Source organism: Neomonachus schauinslandi, chromosome 16 (genome assembly GCF_002201575.2).
Source record: "Neomonachus schauinslandi chromosome 16, ASM220157v2, whole genome shotgun sequence".
Classification (NCBI taxonomy): domain Eukaryota; kingdom Metazoa; phylum Chordata; class Mammalia; order Carnivora; family Phocidae; genus Neomonachus; species Neomonachus schauinslandi.
The window spans coordinates 27,000,718-27,021,696 of NC_058418.1; the positions used below are offsets into that span (position 1 = coordinate 27,000,718).

Genomic DNA, 20,979 nt, shown 5'->3' on the forward strand with positions numbered 1-20,979 from the left:
TTTAAGTTAGGCAGGATCTGTTAAAAATGCTACTTTTTAAAGTTAAAAATATATATATTTAAAAATGTATATAATGTTATCTGTTACTCGAATTTCATTGCCTTGGAAACAAGCATCGTTGTATTGTCTTTGAAGACACTTTACAATTGGATCTCCTTAATTAAAGATGCAAAATTACGGTACATACAAGTAATGTGTGTCTTTTAACCTTTCTAGGTACTTTTGGAAGTTTCATTTATGTGTGTGTTTTTACTAATCGAATGAGATCTTAAGAAGTCTTTAATCTTAATTTTAGCTCATGTAGAATAAAGTGTAAAGTTTCTTTTTGCTTGTCCTCCAGGCATTTTGCTTTGCTGTCTTTTTACAGCATGGACACCAAATTGCTAAAAACGTGCTTTGGGACTGCCAGTGAATTTATCTTTTGCGGTTTTACTACAAACTTAGTAGTTCCCTTTTTTTTGAGTTAATGTTTTGGAGTTAATGTCACAATGAGTTCAGGCTTATGGAGCCAAGAAAAAGTTACTTCACCCTACTGGGAAGAGCGGATTTTTTATTTGCTTCTTCAAGAATGCAGTGTTACAGACAAACAAACACAAAAGCTCCTTAAAGTACCAAAGGGGAGTATAGGACAGTATATCCAAGATCGTTCTGTGGGGCACTCGAGGATTCCTTCTGCAAAAGGCAAGAAAAATCAGATTGGATTAAAAATTTTAGAGCAACCACACGCAGTTCTCTTTGTTGATGAAAAGGATGTTGTAGAAATAAATGAAAAGTTCACAGAGTTGCTTTTGGCAATTACCAATTGTGAAGAGAGGTTCAGCCTGTTTAAGAACAGAAACAGACTAAGTAAAGGCCTCCAGATAGATGTGGGCTGCCATGTGAAAGTACAGCTGAGATCTGGGGAAGAAAAATTTCCTGGAGTTGTGCGCTTCAGAGGACCCTTATTAGCAGAGAGGACAGTGTCGGGAATATTCTTTGGAGTAGAATTACTGGTAAGTTTGATAAACTGTTTTAGTGGGCTGTGTGTGTGTGTTTCTGTGTATATTTGTATGCCCACCTGTATTTTTTTTCCCCTTTAAATATAACAAAAAAGTTTTTCCAGAAATCTTTTGTAATTTTTAATATTCATAATTCTTAGGTTTTACTTTCTAATGATAAATTGAGATGATGCAAAGACGATACATTGAAAACTTTTTAATAAACAACCTACTGTGGTAGGAAATACACATAGATCGTGTAATTATTCAAGGCTTTCAAATCTTAGAAATTTTAACATTGTCTATTTTAAAAATGGGGAACTTTACCAGTTATAACTGAATTACTCACCTCACAAATTGTTAATTATCTTGTGACATTAGCATCTGTAGGTTTCTCAGTTTTTCTTAGTGTGTGGTATTAAGTAATGTAATGTAGCTCTAAGATTTTAGAAAAGTAAGGTGCAGCGATTTAAACGTGCTTTTGGTCGTCCCTCATAATGTATGTGAAAATTGTCTTGGAATTTGTTTCTACTAAAGAGAGAACCAAGAACTCTGCGATACATTTCCAAAATTAATATTAATTCTCAAGAACTTAAATGTCAGTTACATTTTTACATTCTTGCATATAGGATTTCATGCCTTATTTAGTGATTAAAGTTTTTAAAGCAGTGATTGTAAAACAGTTGGAGATTTGAATCCCAGTTATGCTATTTACTAGCTGGGTTGCCGGCTTACTTAACCAAGCCACTTCCCTAAATCTGCTTCCTCATCTGTAAAATAGTGAAACCAGTACATACCTTGAAGTGTTTTTGTGATAGGCTGATTCAAGAGTTAGCGGGGTGGCTGGCCCATAGTAAGTACTCAGTAAATGGAGCTAATGTTATCGTTATTTTAAAGTGAATTTTTCTTTTTATGGCAAAATTATTGTTCAAATCACAGTGTAGGATCTGGCCAGGCTCTCTCACAGTGGAATTATGATTTTTAATTAATTAATTAATTAATTGTATTTCAGCATCACATACAGCTTCTTTATTCTTTTTTAGACACTTGAAATTCAGTAGCGGCTGCTAATAATATTTTTTGTATGTGTCATTTAGAATTTTCCCGGTGATTTCCCTGAAATCCCCAGAGTGGATCTTTTTTCTTCTGGGTCATCTTTCTCCATCTCTTTATCTATCAATCATTTTTTTTCCCTCTCATTTGAAAACTAGGAAGAAGGTCGTGGCCAAGGTTTCACTGACGGGATATATCAAGGGAAACAGCTTTTTCAGTGTGATGAAGACTGTGGAGTATTTGTTGCGTTGGACAAGCTAGAAATCCTAGAAGATGATGACAATGGATTGGAAAGTGATTTTGCAGGTCCAGGGGACACAATGCAGATGGAACTTCCCCCTCTGGAAATAAACTCCAGAGTTTCTTTGAAGCTTGGAGAAACTATAGAGTCTGGCACAGTTATATTCTGTGATGTCTTGCCAGGAAAAGAAAGCTTAGGATATTTTGTTGGTGTGGACATGGTAAGAAACTTTTGGAGTATATTATCTTTATGGGTATATCTGTTTTATGACCAATTTTAGGTACAAATTAAGCACCCCGAATATTTAAAATGGACTAATTTGGAGTAACTTAAAAACATCTTCTAATTTATCTTTGGTAAAGGAACATTGGTATGGGACAGGAGTCTAGATATAGAGTTGCACTTACTCTTTTTTCCAATTTGAATAAGCTGGAATAATGTTTCAGTCCTTAAATTTCCTCTATGATAGCTGACCAATAAACAGAAAACAAAACAAAACAAAAAAAACCCCACCCAAGTGTGTTATCTGAGGTCTTATTTTTCTTTATCTTGCAAAGGTTGTTTTTTTTCCCCCCTAATCTGTGATTCTCTTTTTATGGTATTTTGCAAAATCTTATTGGCTGATCTTATTTTAATGAGTAGTGTAAACATCATTTATGGGAAATACGTGCATAGAGGAAGAGCACATTGCTTTAGAGGAAAAGATGATTAGAGTATCTCCTTATTTCTTTTCATTGTGGTTAAATATATGTAACATAACATTTACCATTTTAACCATTTTTAAGCTTATAGTTGCATGGCATTTAATTTCATTCACAGTGTTGTGCAGCCATCACCCCTATCTCCAGAGCTTTTCATCATCCCAGACTGGAACAATGTCCACATTAAATGCTAACTCCCATGACTCCTCTCAGCTAGTATTCTGCTGGTAGCCAGCATTCCACTTTCTGTCTCTGTGAATTTACCTTTTCTAGGTACCTCATGTAAGTGGAATCCTACAGTATTTGTCCTTTGTTCATTGTTTTGTGTCATTTTTAATGTTACCTTGCAATCATACTTGTTCATAACGGAAACGTTATAATATGACAAGTTGAATGTTACCTGTGGGCATTAAGAGAGGGAGAAGAAAGAGCCTGAGAACATTTTTATTACAGATTGGCACTATGGACAAGAGTTTGTTAGGTAGAAAGAAGTAACTCATACAGAATTATTAAACACTAGAATGAGTTAGGAGAGACCATGACTAATAGACTCTTGTCTCATGATGGGTTTAGTGATTATTTTTATCTACTCAGGCATACTTTTTGGGAGGGTATGAATGCTCTAACATCAGTTTATCTTGTGCTTGGAAATTCTAGGAAATTCTATTTGATACCCTTTAGTTTGACAAACATTACTATGTTGTTTAGACAAACATTTACTGAACATTTGCCATGTGAAAAGTTAGAGACTTGGGATCACACTATTCTGTGTGGGTCCCTCAGGATAGCTAATGATAAAGCACACCTTTAATATTTACTTAGAGGAGAGATTGTGAGCTGGGTGGAGGGAGGGTTGGAGAAAAGAAGGCCATTGGCCATTGGGGTTAGTGTCTCTTCCTTCGGCATCTGGGCCTCATACTTGGTAAAAGCCCTGTAGGCCTTTCCCCTTCTTAGATGGCAGTCCTGAGGATCATCTTGTTTACTCGGGGCAGGCTGCCTAGAGCTTTGCCCCACCAGCTTCTCCCCCCGCTCTGTCTGTCCTTCAGTTGGCCTGTGCAAGTGTATATTCCAAACCCCTCTAATGTGCTCTTTGAAAAGAAAGTTCTGGCAAATGCAGTATTCTTCATCTGCTTCTGTTTCTGATGACAGCATGTTGTACACATTGGTGTTCAGGGCAGTTGTCTGACCGGCCCATCTTTTAATCTAGCTCAGGGAACAGCACTGTACTACTTGGTGTTACATTGGAATATAAAAGAATTGAATGTAAAAATCTATTTCAGAGGGAATTCTTGCATATCCCTACAATGTCAAAAGAACAATAAAAAATAGATTTGCTATGTATAGAACGGCATAGAGGGGTTCAAATGGAATACTTAAGTTAAGCTCAGGGAGTGTAGGAGTGATTAGAACAAGCTAGGCTTAATTGGGGGCAGATTTCTGGGTGAAACAATGTGTTACTAATAAGTCTTCCTGTGCAAATGGGTATTACCGTGTAGACTAGCATCTGTTGTCCAGTAAAGCATGACCAATACTTTCAATTTCTTGCTCATCTATGAGCTTACTATAACTTGATTATTCTTGGATCTCATTTTTACCAAAACAAAAGCAAAAACCAAGTAAACACAAACAAACCAAAAACTATTACTGTGGCCATTATTTCTGATACATTCTTTTCTCTTTTAGGAAAAATAGTTAAAATTGGCCCGTGTAAAATCTTTTGGAAGATCATTTTCTGGAAAATAGAGATTTTCATACTCATGTTTTATTGAGAAGGGTTTACAACTTTATTCTATTACTTAATTTCTAGGATAATCCTATTGGGAATTGGGATGGCAGATTTGACGGAGTGCAGCTTTGTAGTTTTGCAAGTGTTGAAAGTACAATTCTCTTGCACATCAATGATATCATCCCAGGTATGTTTTCTTTGTGTTTTGTATATTATATATTTTATATAAATATAAGGCAGAGTTTCTAGGCTGTATTTTGTTTTGAGGATGTAAATATAAACTTCAAGATGCACTTTTGGAACTTGACTTTTTATGTTATGGAATTGTTATTAAATAGAATATCCTTTCTTACCCCCAAATGAAGACAACACTTACAGATTTTTATTCCAAAAGTCGGTGAGTGTGGCTTGGCACTTATACGTTATCATTAACTTTTCATCACCTGGTTATTCTAAGTGGGAGGAAAAAGCCCTTTCTGATCATTAGAAGGGTCAGATAATACAATTGAGAAGCTGGTTTTAAACTAGAAGCCTTTAAGCAGAAGTTGGCCATGTAATGTGATCTGATCTACTGTGGAGAGGATTCTTGCTGGATGCCCTATGAGATTTCTCCCAGTTTTGAGATGCTGGAGATTCTCTCTCTCTCCCCCTGTGCCCTCCTGCTCGTGCTCTCTCTCTCTCACTCTCAAATAAGTAAGTAAATCTTAAAAAAAAAACCAAACAAACAAAAAACAAAAACCCAAACCATCAAGCAACCTTTTATTTTACCTCAAACATGTGGCACCTAACAGCTGCTGTCAACTAATTAATAAATTCCTATTGATGGAGAAATCAACAGCATTTTCCCCCTGCCTTTAGTAGAATTCCATTTACAGGCTAGTCAGCTGATAGCATGTTAATCATGAACTGACAGGCATTCAGAGGTGGTGCTTTTTATTGAGCATTATGCAACTATGAGTAAATGTCAGAAAGCCTACATTCAGTAGCCACCAATGTATGAATCCATGAATTAGATGACTTGTACTTCTTTACGTTCCTGACAAATTTATAAGGTCTTAATTATTCCCATTTTGCTGATAAAAAACTGGGGCTTAGCTAGGACTAAGATTGGCTAGGATTCAGTAAGTGGTAGAGCCAGAATTCAGATCCAGACCTGTCTGATTATAAAGCTCTGCTCTTTTTAGTACCTCCTCACCCCACATCCTGTGTGTACACTTCGGATGTGAAGACTTGCATAGAAAAGCATACTTCTCAGCCTCAGATGGATACTTGGGAATATTGTTTCCATGGAGATGTATTTTTTCTCTAATTCTATAAAAGCTGAATTTTCCTATAGCAGGGATCATAACCGAACAAAACGATTTTTCTGCTTCCAGTGTTTTTCCCTTCTTCCTAAATTTGACACAGAACACTTTTGCGTTCCCCACAGGTCATTTCAGGTCCTCAGTATCTTTTTTGTAAAAATGAAGGGGCTAATGCTAGATGATCCTTAGGATTCCTACTAGCCTGCGCTGTTTGCCCTTCCTGTTCCCTGTTGGCTTGGCAAGTAATAAATGCTTGTTTCGCTGAGTTGGGAAATGCTTTCTACTTTAGTTTTTAGTTTTACAGCAAGAGGACATTAATTTAATTGGGGGTATGGGATTCAAATAACAGCTTTATTTCGATTTTGCTTTGTAAAAGTCTGACATACTTGGCTTTTCTTGAATTTTAAACTAAACATTCCTAGGGCACCTGGGTGGCTCAGATGGTTAAGCGTCTGCCTTCGGCTCAAGTCATGATTCCAGGGTCCTGGATCGAGTCCCGCATCGGGCTCCCTGCTAGGTGGGGAGCCTGCTTCTCCCTCTGCCTCTGCCTCTCTCTCTCTCTCTCTGACTCTCATGAATAAATAAATAAAAAACATTTAAAAAAACAAAACAAAACAAAAAAACTGAACATTCCTATACTACCACCTAGATTAATAAAATGGACATTTTATTGTACATGTGGTGTATATGGGCCAATTTAGTCCCCCCTCGCCCAGATAGTTACCCAGTTGTCCCAATGTCTTTGATTAAAAAGTTCATTTTTGGGGCGCCTGGGTGGCTCAGTTGGTTAAGCGACTGCCTTCGGCTCAGGTCATGATCCCAGAGTCCTGGGATCGAGCCCCACATTGGGCTCCTGCTTGGTGGGGAGTCTGCTTCTCCCCCTCTCTGCTCGTGCTTTCTCTCTACTTCTCTCTTTCTCAAATAAATAAAATTTAAAAAAATTTCATCTTTTCCTACTCCTTTGAGATGCCACTTTTACCATACTCAATTCCCACATATACTATGATGTATTTCTGGACTTTCTATTCTGTCTGCTCATGCTTCATTCAGTACCCCATTGTTTTTAATGATTCTTTATAATATGTTTTTGTATGAGCACTAGTCTTGCTTCATTGCTCTTCTGAATTTTCCTGCTATTCCACATTGTCTTCCAAAAGGTTAATAGATACATTTAAGTCTATAATCCACCTGGATTTAATTTTGTGTAGGATGTGAAGTACACATACCCAATTTGATCTACCATGCTTGCTGCGTATAAATCCAGTGTCAACGTACTATACATGGATCTCTTTCTGGGCTCTACTCTTTCCCTACACTAAGACCTTTAGGCCTTCATTATCCTAGCTTGACAAGAAGCCTTCTAGCTGTAAGAGTACGTTTCTCCTCTTGTTCTTTTTTCATAGTGAGTGTCTTGGCTGTTGTTGGCCCATGCGTCTTCATTGTCAATTTAACAACTGGCTTCTCAAATGTTATAGGAGAGTTCCATTGGGATTTTGATCGGAACTGTTGAGTCACTTGAGGAGAACTGACATTTTTATCCTACTGAAATTTCTAATACATGAACATCGCATTACCTTTCATTTACTTAATCTCTTTTTAGTACAATTGTCTAAGTTTCTCCATTTCTTGCATGCATTCTGATACGTTATAAAGTAAAACGTATTTTCTAATAATTTTTTGTAGTATATAGAAATACAGTCAACTTTAAAAAAACAAGTTGTATTGAAATCTAATTCATATACCATATAATTCCTTCATTTAAGTTGTACCGTTCAGTGTATTTTAGTGTATTTACAGATACATGGGGTCATCACTATAATCAGTTGTAGAACATTTCCGTCACCTCACAAAGAAACCCTGTACCTTTTACCTGTCCCTCCACTATCCCTTCCTTCTCCTGAGTCCTAACCGACCACTAATCCACTTTCTGTCTCTGTATGTTTATCTATTCTGGACATTTCATAGAAATAGAATCATGTAGCATGTGGTCTTTTGTGACTGGCTTCCTTCACTTCGCCTAATGTTTTCAAGGTTCATCTGTGTTGTAGCACGTGTCAATACTTTATTCCTTTTTATGCCTGCATCATATCCCATCGTATGGATGTAACATATTTTGTGTATCCGTTTGTTGCTGGACACTTGAATTCCTTCCATCTTTCGCTATATGTAGCGCTGCTACAGCATTCATATACAAGTTTTGTGTGGATGTTTGCTTTCGTTTTTCTGGGCATATATCTGGGAGTGGAATTGCTGGGTCATTTGGTAACTCTGTGTTTAATCATTTGTGGAACTGTCAGACTGTTTTCCAAAGCAGCTGCACGACTTTACATTCTTACCAGCACCGTGTAAGAGTTCTGACTTCGTCACACCCTTGCCAACATTTATTATTATCTGAGTTTTTGGTTCTACCCATCCTAGCGAGCGTGTTATCTCAGTTGACTTGTGTCTGCTGAGTTTTGTTGCAAACAGTCCTATTAAAATCTCATTAAATTCTCAGTTTACCCATACATTACTTTTTCAATAACCAGTCATTATCATCTGCAAATACTAATAGTTTAACTCCTCCTTCCAATCCTTGTGTCTTTTATTTTTAAAACATGGTTTCTTATCTTACTGTCCTAGCTCTAAGAACCTTTTAGTACATACTGAATAGAAGTGGTCATATCAGCCATCTTGGTCTTGTTCCTGCTCTCAAAGGGAGTGCTTTCAGCGTTTCAACTATAAAGTGTGATCTTTGCCCTAGGATTTTATTGTTGCAGCCATCATTTATCAGGTTTGAGAGGTTACCTACTGTTCCCTGTTTTCTAAGAGTTTTATCATGAATGGATGTTGAAGTTTATCAAACTTTTTTGTCTGTTGACATAATCTTGTATTTCTTTTCTTTTAATCTAATTTCCTAATATTAAATCAGCCTTACATTTCTGATGTAAATCTAACTTCATCATATTCATACATTGCTTGGTCCAGTTTGCTAATCTGCATGTGTTTAAAAAATCTTAAAAACAAATTATAAAAATAGTTTGTCTTTAAATTAAAATTTTTTATTTATTTTTTATTTTATTTATTTATTTATTTATTTATTAAAGATTTTGTTTATTTATTTGACAGAGAGAGACACAGCGAGAGAGGGACACAAGCAGGGGGGAGTGGGAGAGGGAGAAGCAGGCTTCCGGCAGAGCAGGAAGCCCGATGTGGGGCTCGATCCCAGGACTCTGGTATCATGACCTGAGCCGAAGGCAGACGCTTAACGACTGAGCCACCCAGGTGCCCCTAAAATTTTTTTTTTTAATAGTGGTAAAGTGCACATAACATTTACCATCTTGAACATTTTTAAGTGTACAGTTCAGTGGCATTAAGCACATTCATCTTGCTACCATTCATCTCTGCAATAGTTTTCATCTTGTAAAACTGAAACCCTACACCCATTCAATAATAACTGCCCAGCCCCCATCCTCAGCCTCTGGCAGCTACTTAATCTACTTTTTATCTCTATGATTTTGACTGTTCTGAGTACCTCATATAAGTGGGATCATACAGTATTTGCCTTTTTATGACTGGCTTTTTTCATTTTGTGTAATGTCCTCAAGGTTCATCCCTATTGTTACGTGAGTCAGAATTTGCTTCATTTTCATGCTACATAATAGTCCATTATATATGTATATGCCACATTTGTTTATCTGTTTATCTCTTGACGGACACTTGAGTTTCTTCCATGTTGTAGTTATTGAGAATAGTGCTGTTCTGAACATGGGTGTAAAAATATCTCTTTGAGATCCTGTCTTCAATTCTTTTGGGGATATACCCAGAAGTGGAATTGCTAGATTATATGGTAAATAGATTTTTAATTTTTTGAGGAACTACCACAAGGTTTTCCACAGTGCCCGAACCATTTTGCATTCCCACCAACAATGCACAAGTTTTTCAGTTTCTCCCCATCTTTGCCAACATTTATTTTGTTTTCCTGATAATGGCCATTTTAATTGGTGTGAGGGTGATATCTCATTGTAATTTTGATTTGCATTTTCCTAATGATTAGTTATGCTGAGCATCTTTTCTGTATTTATTGGCCATTTGTATATCTTCTGTGCTGATAATGTCTGTTCAAGTCCTTTGCCCATTTTTTAACTTTTTTATTTTTTTGCTGTTGTTTTAGGCATTCTCTATATATTCTGTATATTAATCCATTACCAGATACGTAATTTTAAAGTATTTTCTCCCGTTCTTTGGGTTTCCTTTTTGTTCATAGTACTCTCTTATAATCTTTTTTATTTTGGTGGAATCAGTAGTAATGTTACTACTTTCATTTCTGATTTTAGTAATTTGAGTTTTCTCTCTTTTTCCATCTAGCTAAAGTTTTCTCAATTTTGTTGATGATTTAAAAAATCCAACTTTTGAGCTCATTGATTTTTCTCTGTTGTTTGTTTTGTATTTTGTTAATCTCTGATCTAATCTTTATTTCCTTCTGCTATTTTGTAAAGTTCTTGTAAACTAGCTTGGTAAAGCTAGTTGTAAAGTTAGGTTGTTGATTTGCGATCTCTCTTGTTTTTCAGTGTAAGCATTTATAGTTATAAATTTCCCTCTTAATACTGCTTTCACTGCATCCCCTAAGTTCTAGGATGTTGTGTTTTTGTTTTCATTTATTTCTAAGAATTTTCTAATTTCCTTGAGATTTCTTTGATTCATTGGTTGTTTAAAAGTGTTGTTTAATTCCCACAGATTTCTGGGTTTTCCGATTTTACTTCTGTTGTTGATCATTTCTTCCTCTTGAGAAGATACTTTATATGATATCTGTCTTTTTAAATCTGTTGAGAATTTGTGGCCTAACGTATGGTGTATCCTGAAAAATGTTCCAGGTGAACTTGAGAAGAATGTGTATACTGGTGTTGGGTAGAGTGTTTTGTGTATGTCTGTTATATCTAGTTGGTTTGTTGTGTTGTTTAGGTCCTCCATTAGCTTATTTCTGTCTGGTTCTATCCATTATTGAGAGTGGGGGATTGAAGTCTCCAACTATTATTGTAGAACTATTTTTCCCTTCAATTCTCTCAGTTTTTACTTCATAGATTTTGCTGATTACTTATTAGGTGTGTAAATGTTTATAACTGTTGTATCTTCGTGCTGCATTGAACCTTTCATTAACACGTAAATGTTCTTCTTTGTCTCTTGTAATCTTTTTTGACTTAAAGTCTATTTTGTCTGATATCAGTATAGCCATCACTGCTCTCTTTTGCTTACTATTTGCTTTGGATATCTGTATCTGTCCTTTCATTTTTAATCTCTGTGTCTTTGGATCTAAAGTGAGTCTGTTATAGACAACATATAGTTGGATCATGTGGTTTTTTTTTTTTTTTAAGATTTTATTTATTTATCTGAGAGAGAGAATGGGAGACAGAGAGCATGAGAGGGGAAGGGTCAGAGGGAGAAGCAGACCACCCCCCTGCTGAGCAGGGAGCCCGATGTGGGACTCGATCCCGGGACTCCAGAATCATGACCTGAGCCGAAGGCAGTTGCTTAACCAACTGAGCCACCCAGGCGCCCCGGATCATGTGTTTTTATCCATTCAAATTTGTCTTTTGATTGGAGAGTTTAATCAATTTATACTTAAAGTAATTACTGATAAGGAGGAACTTATTTGCATCATTTTGCTATTTGTTTTCTATATGCCTTCTAGTTTTTTTTCACCCTTATTTCCTGCATTACTACTGTCTTTTGTGTTTAGTTGATTTTTGTAGTGAAATGTTCCTTTTTCATTTCTTTTTCTGTATATTATAGCTATTTTCTTTGTGTTCACCACAAGACTATATTTAACATCATAAATTTTTAACACTCAGGTTTAAATTTGTACCAGCTTAACTTCAACAACATACAAATAAACTCTTTTCCTTTACAGCTCTACCTCACTTCTGAAGGACAGTTTTGCCAGATATAGGATTCTTGGTTCACAGTATTTTTCTTTTAGCCCTTTGAATACATTGGCTCACTGTCTACTGGCCTCCAAAGTTTTTGATGAGAAATCTGTGTATTTCTTTATTGAGGATCCCTTTTATGCCAAGTTGATTCTCTCTTGCTGCTTTTAAGATTCTGTTTTTTGAAAGTTTGATTCTAATGTGTTGCTGTGGGATTCTCTTTAATTCATCTTACTTGGTGTTTGTTGAGCATCTTGGATATTTATATTCATTGCTCTCATCAAATTTGGGGTTTTCATGCAGTATTTCTTCAGATATTCTCTGTTTCTATCTCTCTCCTTTTGGGATTCCTACGATGTGCATATTGATATGCTTAATGGTGTTCCACAGGTTCCTTAGGTTCTTAATTTGCATTTCCCTGATAATTATTGATGTTGAACACCTTTTCATATCACCTCTTGGCCATTTGTGTGTATTTTTTTGAAAACTGTTCAGTTCCTGTGCCCATTTTTAAATCATGATGCTAGTTTTTTTGCTGTTAAGTTGTACAAAATCTTACATATTTTGGATATTAACCCCTTAGTAGTTATATTATTTGCAAATATTTTCTCCCATTCTGTAGGTTGCCTTTTTATTTTTTATCAGTTGTTTCCTTTGTGCTCTGCAAAAGCTTTTTAGTTTGGTGTAGTCTCATTTATTTATTTTTCCTTTTGTAGCTTGTGCTTCTTTTGTCCTGTCTGGGAAATTACTGCCAAAATCAATGTCAAGGAGCTTTTCCTTATGTTTTCTTCTAGGAGTTTTACAGTTTCAGGTCTTACACTTAAGTCTTTAATTTATTTCAAGTTCACTTTTGTGAGGGGTGTAAGATAGGGGTGCAGTTTTATTCTTCCGTATGTGGTTTTCCAGTTTCCCCATTACCACTTATTGAAGAGACTACCCTTTACTGCACTGAGTATTCTTGGCTCCTTGGCAAATACTAATTGACTGTATATACATGGGTTTGTTTCTGGGCTCTCATTTTTGTTCCGTTGGTCTATGTGTTGATATATGTTTGTAGTTTGCAATCAGGAAGTGTAATGCTTATGCCCTTGCTCTTCTTTCTTAGGATTGCTTTGGCTATTCAAAGTCTGTTGTGGAAGTGTTATTTTTTTAATGAATTTTTCCATTTAATCTTTGTTTTTTTAAAAGTTTTTAGCACAACATTCTTAAGATCTCTTATTTTCTGTTAAATCTCAGCAGTATCTGCAGTTGTGTCCTTGTTTTCATTCAAACAATTGTGTCTCTAGAGGTTTCTTTCATTTATTAAAAAAAAAAAACCTTTTGGCTTTCTTAATCCTTTCTAGACATTTGTTTTCTATTTTAGTAATTTCTGGTTTTTTAAATTATTTTTTTCTTTGGATTTTTTTTGATTTATTGTTTTTCTTACTACTTTAAACAGTTTATTAATTTTTAGTTTTTCTAGTATAAAGCATCTAAGGCTATAGATTTTATGTACTCATCTTCCTACATTCCACAAAATTTATCTAGTTATCTTGTTATTAAATTTGAAGCATTTTGTAATTTACTTTATGATTTCTTTTTTATGTAACCCCTGAGCTATTTTAAAATATGATTTTAAATTCTTAGGTGACTTTTTTGGTCATTATTATTTTTTTAATTCAGTTGCTTTATGGTAAAAGAATATGATACCAATCCTTTGACATTTGTTGGGGCTCCTTTATGTCCTAGTACATGATCAGTTTACAGAGATGTTCTGTGTGGACTTGAAAAGAATGTGTTTGCTCCAACTGTAGCCTGGATGCATTGCATGCGTATTTTATATGTCCCTTAGATCAAGCTAATTTATTATGCTACTCAAATTTTATGTATCATTATTGAGTTTTTAATTGCTAGATCTATCAGTTACTGAACAAGCTATGTTAAAACTTCCTAACAATGATGGATTTGTTAATTTCTTCTTAATTTTATAAGTGTTTATTTTGAAATAGTTATTTGCTGCATACAAGTTTAGAATTTTTTTTTTTTTTAAGATTTTATTTATTTATTTGAGAGCGAGAGAATGAGAGAGCACATGAGAGGGGGGAGGGTCAGAGGGAGAAGCAGGCTCCCTGCCGAGCAGGGAGCCCGATGCGGGACTCGATCCCGGGACTCCAGGATCATGACCTGAGCCGAAGGCAGTCGCTTAACCAACTGAGCCACCCAGGCGCCCCCAAGTTTAGAATTTTTAAGTACCTAGAGTTCGGAATTGTTATATCTTCCAGGTAATTTGAACTATTTATTGTTATATAGTCTGTCTTTATAGAGAGAGAATGAGAGGGAGAAGAAAAGAGAGGCACTATCTTCATTGCTAGTAATTCTTTTTGCCTTAAATTCTATTTTGTATGCCGTGGATAGGTTTTCTTTTGGTTAGTATTTTCCAGGTATTTCTTTTTTCAATCACTTATGTTTAAGGTATGTCCCTTGTAACAGCATGTAGTGGGATATCTTTTTTTCTTAATCTAGTTTGGCAATTTTTGTACTTTGAAGATTTAATCTATTAATGTTTATCATTACTGATATTTGGATTTATTTCTACTGCCTAATTGTTTTCTATTTGTCCTAATTTTCTGCTTTACCCCCACTGTGTTGTTGGATTGAGATGTTTTCTCTCCCTTTCCTCATTTCATTTTCCCATTCATTTCCCATGCTTTTTTTTTTTTTTTGAGAGCATTTAATTTAAAACATCTATTCTGATGATCTTTGTCTTTTCATTGTTGTGTAATCTATTAACATTTAGTGTAATTATTGGTATTGAGTTTAGAACTATAATTTTATTATCTATTTTTTATTTGTCCCTGTTTTTCTTTCCTCTTACACTCTTTTTCTACCTTTTTTGCAGATTATTTGAAAAATTTTAAGAATTCTATGTTAATCTGTTGGCTTTTTAACTGCCTGTCATTGTCCTGTTGCTTTTAGTGCCTTCTTCAAGGATTACAGTATATATTCTTAATATTTTAGTGTAGTTAGGGTTAATATTGTACAGCTTTATGTAAAATGTAGATGCCTTGCCACCATGTAAGTCTTTACCTCTTTGCCATCCTTTACGCTATTGTCATGTATGTTACATCTATGTACATTAAAAACTCACAAGAAAATGTATTTTTTGCTGAAATCATGTATATTTTAAAGAAATTGAAAGATCCGAGTATCCACCTGTTAACGTTTTCCTTCATCCTGAAGAACTTCTTTTGTTGTGTACTGAGGTACGGTTCTTCTAGAAATAAATTTCTCTTAATTTTCTTGTATCTGAAAATGTATCTATTTTGCCTTCATATTTGAAGGATATTTTCAGTGTTTATAGAATTTTGGTTTGCTATTTTTTCTTTTCGTTCTGTTTTCCAGTGGTTTTCTAGCATTTTCTAACCTCCATAGTTTCTGGTGAACATCAGCTGTCATTTAAATCATTATCCCTCTGTATGTAATGCAATATGTTGTTTTTCTTTTGGAGCTTTGATGATTTCTCCTTATATTTGGCTTACAACGGTTTAACCAGGACGTCCCTTGCATAGTTTTCTTCATATTTATCCTGTTTGGAGTTTACTGAAGTTCTTGGATTTATAAATATGTATCTTTTAACAAAGTAGGAAATATTCTGACCATCATTTTTTCAAGTGCTTTCTTTGTCCCTATCAGCCTTCCCTCTTTCTGTGGCTTCAGATGGATACATGTTAGAATTTTTGGTATTGTGTATGCAGTCCTTGAGGCTCTGTTAATTTTTTCATACTTTTATGTATCTGTTCTCCACATAATTTCTACTGTTCTATCTTGAATTTTACTGACTTCCCCTTCTCTTGTCCACATTGTGTTTTTAGGGCTAAAATTCATTCATCCAATGAATTATTTTTTCAGATATTGTCTTTAAGTTTTTAGAAGTATTTTTAAGACATCCATCTTGTTCTTCCTCGTTTGTTTCTTTAAATAGTTTTTATTTCTCTGGTGAGATATTGCTATCTTCTTCACTTGAGCATGTTTTCTTTTTCCTCATTAAGCGTAGTTATAATAGTTCCTTTAAAATTCTTCTTCTCTGCCAGTTCCAACATCAAAATAGTCTATGGATTGGTATCCATTGTGGTTTTTTCTTTTGAGAATGGGTCACAATTTTCTTTTTTTTTTTTTTAAGTATGTTGAGCAATTTTGGATTATATCCTTGTATTGTGCCCTTTTTAAAAATTTTGGGTTTCCTTCATAATCTGCCTGTTGGGTTTTCTTTTTTTTTTCTTTTTCTTCTTCACTCTCCAGTGCCTGCAGGTAGTTGTTTTTATGTAATTTGTCAAATTTTAAATCTGTTATTTTAGGAGAGGAATTCTGGTGTGAGCTTACTTCATCATTACAGCTTTATTTTTAAATAGATATTTTGGAATGTGGAAAGCATTTATTCAAGAAAAAAGGGAATTTCTCTGGGTAGGTATGATGAATTTTATTTTATAGTTTTTTCCCCTTATTTTCAAGTTTTTATTTTCAATTCCAGTTAGTTAACTTACAGTGTACTACTAGTTTCAGGTGTAGAATTGAGTGATTCATCATCTCCATACAACACCCAGTGCTCATCACAACAAGTGCTCTCCTTAATAATACCCATCACCCATTTAAGTTTCTGATTGTTTGAAATACAGTATTGTTTCACCCTATAACTATTGAATTTTTAAGTTTTTTAAAAATTTGTTTTTAAGCTTTAGTACAAAATGTTTATAAGAAGGTCATTTCATTTCTAAGCCAAGCAGTTTTCAACCTTGGGTGATTTTGACCCCAGGTGTCTGAAGACATTTTTGATCATCACATGTGGGGTGGGAGTACTACTTTGAATCTAGTGGACAGAGACGGGCAGATTCTGTGAATTATGCTACTTTTATAATGTTAACTTGCCGGATGCCTAAGGAGAATCTCTTGTAAAATAAAATTTCTTTCATTATTAAAGTATTCTTACAGGGGTAACCAATTCCGTGCTAATGTTGTTTCTCCAAAATCACATGGATAAATGTAATTTAACTTGTCTTACCAAATCAGAGATGTTTGTGGGTTTCATAAAACAGACTCTTAACTGTAAAGAGCAAACTGAGGGTTGCTGAAGGGGAGGTGGGTGGGGGATGGGCTAGATGGGTGGTGGGCATTAAGGAGGGCACTTGTGATGAGCACTGCCTGTTGTGTGGAAGTGGCAAATCACTCAGTTTCTACCTGAAACCAATATTACACTGTATGTTAACTAACTGGAATTGAAATAAACTCTTGAAACTACACAAAAAGTTTCCAAAGGGTGCTTTTGAAAACTCAAAACCTTAATAGTGTAACATCCTTTTTACCTACCTTCTTTGAGTTTTGCATTTTACAAGTGAGTATAATTCATTACACTGAGTAAATTGAGAGACTAGGGAGAACACTAGTTTAGTGTTATAATTTAAGAAAGGAAAAGATACCTAAAATATGAAGTTGGCTTCTGTATAATTGATTGTGTTTTTCTTAGTCTGCAGTAGAATAAAGATTTGAAATGCCTCCCCCTCCCCCCGCTCCAAACTCTAGAGCTGTATTTCTGTATATTTTTTCCATGTCTCAGTTTGGTTTGAAATGTAAATGATCTTGGGTTCTACACTAGCACAAAAAGAAAATGAAAGGAAAAGCTATCATTTCTATTTTTCCTGTAATTTTCCTCTAATTTCCAGAGGAATTCTTTAATACTATTTATCTTCAAAAACATTTACAATTCTGTTTTATTTAAATAGTGATGTAGGATTAAAATAATAAGAATTAGTTACATGAATCTCTTGGGAATCACCTGTCAGGCACACTTTGATCTTCTAGATCAGTGGCTCTCATTGTCATTATTATTGGCTCTCAGAGCAGTGACAAGAAAGGAAAATAATACTTTTTCTTCTCCTTTTAAAGCTTGATTTCATAAACCTTGAATAGAAGATAATTAAGAATGATTCCAGCTTTTATAATGTAATAATACAAGTTACACTTTTTGCCAACAAAATAAAGCTCACAAATAGACTTAAAAAGTAAAGTTGTCTAAATGAAAATTAGTTGCTTTGAATGGGTCTTCGTCTGTATTTCATGTCATCATTAACACCCTTTTTTGGAGAGAGAAAGAGAGTCATAGTGTCTCTTTTAAGTTCCTTAGTTTCTTTTTCTTGCCCAATTACCTTCCTTTGTAGGACAAAATTAATATTCCCAGCATTTAAAACTGTTTTGAAGCAGTTCAATGGCTGGTGAGATTAGGGGAGAATTCATCTCCATCAATTCCTTGTTACAGTGGGCTTCTGAGGAGTCCCTTTGACTCCAAGATGCAAGAGTCTTAATCTGTTTCAAAATTTTTTCTCTCTTCATTTCTGCTTCAAATGTTAAAAACTCTAACATAGCTAATTTGATGTGTTCACGTTCTTAAAGCTGTTGTGCTGGAGCAGATCATTTAGTGCTACCCCTAAATTATACATTTCTGCTTTTTCTAGTCCAGCCTGTGTCTTCTTTTTTTAGTGTTGGAGGTTGGGAATGTAACGCTAATTTGGCTTTTTAGATTATTCAGTGCCTGCACATTTGCACAGAATTTTAAAAGGCTATGTGAGATCTTTCCCTCCCAACATTGACCCCCAACTACCTACTTTCCTTCTGTATCCTTCTTCTTTTTTTTAAGTTTTTATTTAAATTCCAGTTAACGTACAGTGTAGTATTAGTTTCAGGTGTACAATTTAGTGATTCAACACTTCCATACATCACCTGGTGCTCATCACAAGTGCACTCCTTAATCCCCTTCACCTATATCGTCCATCCCCCCACCCCCTCCCCTCTACATCTACAGTTAAGAGTCTGTTTCTTGGTTTGGTTCTTTCTCTCTCTCTCTTTTTTTTTTTTTCCCCCTCCCTTTGCTCATTTGTTTTGTTTCTTAAATTCACCACAATCAAGATAGCATACCTATCACCCATAACGATGCCCTTTGTGATTATTTCCTCCCACTTTTGCCTGCCCCATCCCCCCCAAAATCCAGGCAACCACTGATCAATCATCTTTGTATCCGTATACATTTGTCCACATTTTCTGGAATTTTATATATGTGCAGTAACTCAGGATGTACTCTTTTTGTCTGATTTATTTCACTCAGTATAATTCATTTTGACACATTCATGTGTCTTTATTACTGAGAACTATTTCATTCTGTGGTAGTATGTAATTTTATGTATATGTTTTATAAGTATATTGTTTACTATATATTAATATATAGCTTATGTGTATTATTTAATGTATGTTAATACATTGTAACTATATATTAAATATATTTTATATATATCCTCAGTTCTTGCTTATATTTAGTCTTTGACCTGGATTCCTGACCCAGAGCTCCTAAATCCCTTGGAATTTCCTGGGTGATAGGAGTGCCTTCTGTTCTAGTGAGATGACTCTTGGTGGCCTCCTGGATGGGGGCTGGTCACTAGAAAGACCAAGCCATGATTAGAAGCTTGAACTTTCAGCTGCAGTCCCTATCCTCTGCAGAGGGGAGCAGGGAGAGGAGCTGGAAATGGAGTCAGTAATTGATCCTGCCTACCTATTGAAGTCTCCGTAAAAATCCCTAAAGTACAGGGTTTGGAGAGCTTTCAGGTTGCTGAACACATGGAGGTGCTGGGAGGGGTTTGCTCCTAGAGACGACACAGAAGCTCTGTGCCCCTTCTCCATACCTCGCCCTAAGTCTCTCTTTATCTGGTTATTAATCTGTATAATTTATTATATCCTTTATAATAAAATGGTAAATGTAAGTGTTGCCCTTAGTTCTGTGAACCAGTCTAGCAAATTATGGAACCCAAGGAGGGGGTCCTGGGAACACTGATTTCTAGCTGGTCAGTCAGTAGTACCACAACCAGGAACTTGTGACTGGTGTCACAATGAGGACAGTCTTTCGGACTGAGCCCTTATCTTGTGGGATTTGCCTCTGATTTTCTCCTGAGTTTTTAAAAGTCAAAATATAATTCACACAGAAGAATATTCACCCCTTTAAAAAATGTACAATTCCATGACGTTAAGAACATTCACAATATTGTGCAGCCATCACCGCTGTCTAGTTCCAGAACTTTTTAATCACCCCAGATGGAAACTCATACTCAGTGCCTGGCAAACACTGATCTGTTCTCTGTCACTATGATTTGCCTATAGACATATGGACTATATGCTGCTATATGGACATATCATATAAACAGAATAAAAAATATGGCCTTTTTTGTCTGGCTCCTTTCACTTAAGCATAATCTTTTCAGGATTCATCCATGCTGTAGAATGAATCAGTCCTTGAGTTCTTCTTATGGGTGCACAATATTCCATTATATAGGCATAGTGCATAGTTGATTCTTGAACAACATGGGTTTGAACTGTGTGGGTCCATGGATTTTTTTTTTTTTATAGAACAGTAGTATACATGTATTTTTTCTCTTCCTTATTTTCTTAACAATATTTTCCTTTTTCTAACTTACTTCATTGTAACAATACAGCCTATGATACATATGACATACAAAATATGTGTTACATTGTTAACGTTGACTATGTTATCGGTAAGGCTTCTGGTCAACAGTAGGCTATTAGTAACGTTTTGGGGGAGTCAAAGTTAAATACAGATTTTCAGCTGCATGGCAGTCAATGTACCAAACCCCCCTGGTGTTCAAGGGTGAACTGTATCTTATTTACCCATTCATCAGTTGATGGCCATTTGTATTTCTAATTTTTGATTATTTATGAAAGATGTTGCTATGAACGTACATGTTGTAAGTTTTTGTGTGGACATACTTTTCAGTTCTCTTGGGTTCATGCCTAGGAATAGAATTGCTAGGTCATATGGTAGCTGTATATTTAATCGTTAGTAGAACTGCCAGGCTGTTTTCCAGAGGGGCTGCACATTTTACGTTCCCACCAGCAATATATGAGAATTCTGATTTCTTCACATTCTCCTTTTTCCTTTTATTTTTTTTAAAGTTTTATAGTTTTTCATCTTACATTTAACCCCATGGTTCATTTTGAGTTAATTTTTTATGTACAGGTATTTTTCTTTTTCTTTTCTTTTTAAT

General features: G+C 35.2%; 1 protein-coding gene across 4 annotated transcripts in view; it reads left to right on the plus strand.

Moving 5' to 3' along the window:
- CYLD (CYLD lysine 63 deubiquitinase) overlaps positions 1–20,979 on the plus strand; it is a 62,306-nt gene that overhangs the window by 6,508 nt on the left and 34,819 nt on the right. For all 4 annotated transcript variants that reach the window (XM_044922174.1, XM_044922175.1, XM_021705825.2 and 1 more), the window contains exons 3-5: positions 341–992; positions 2,189–2,491; positions 4,780–4,885. In XM_044922174.1, the coding sequence (XP_044778109.1) occupies positions 489–992; positions 2,189–2,491; positions 4,780–4,885 (913 nt within the window). In that variant the 5' untranslated portion in view covers positions 341–488. The remainder of the gene's footprint in view (positions 1–340; positions 993–2,188; positions 2,492–4,779; positions 4,886–20,979) is intronic.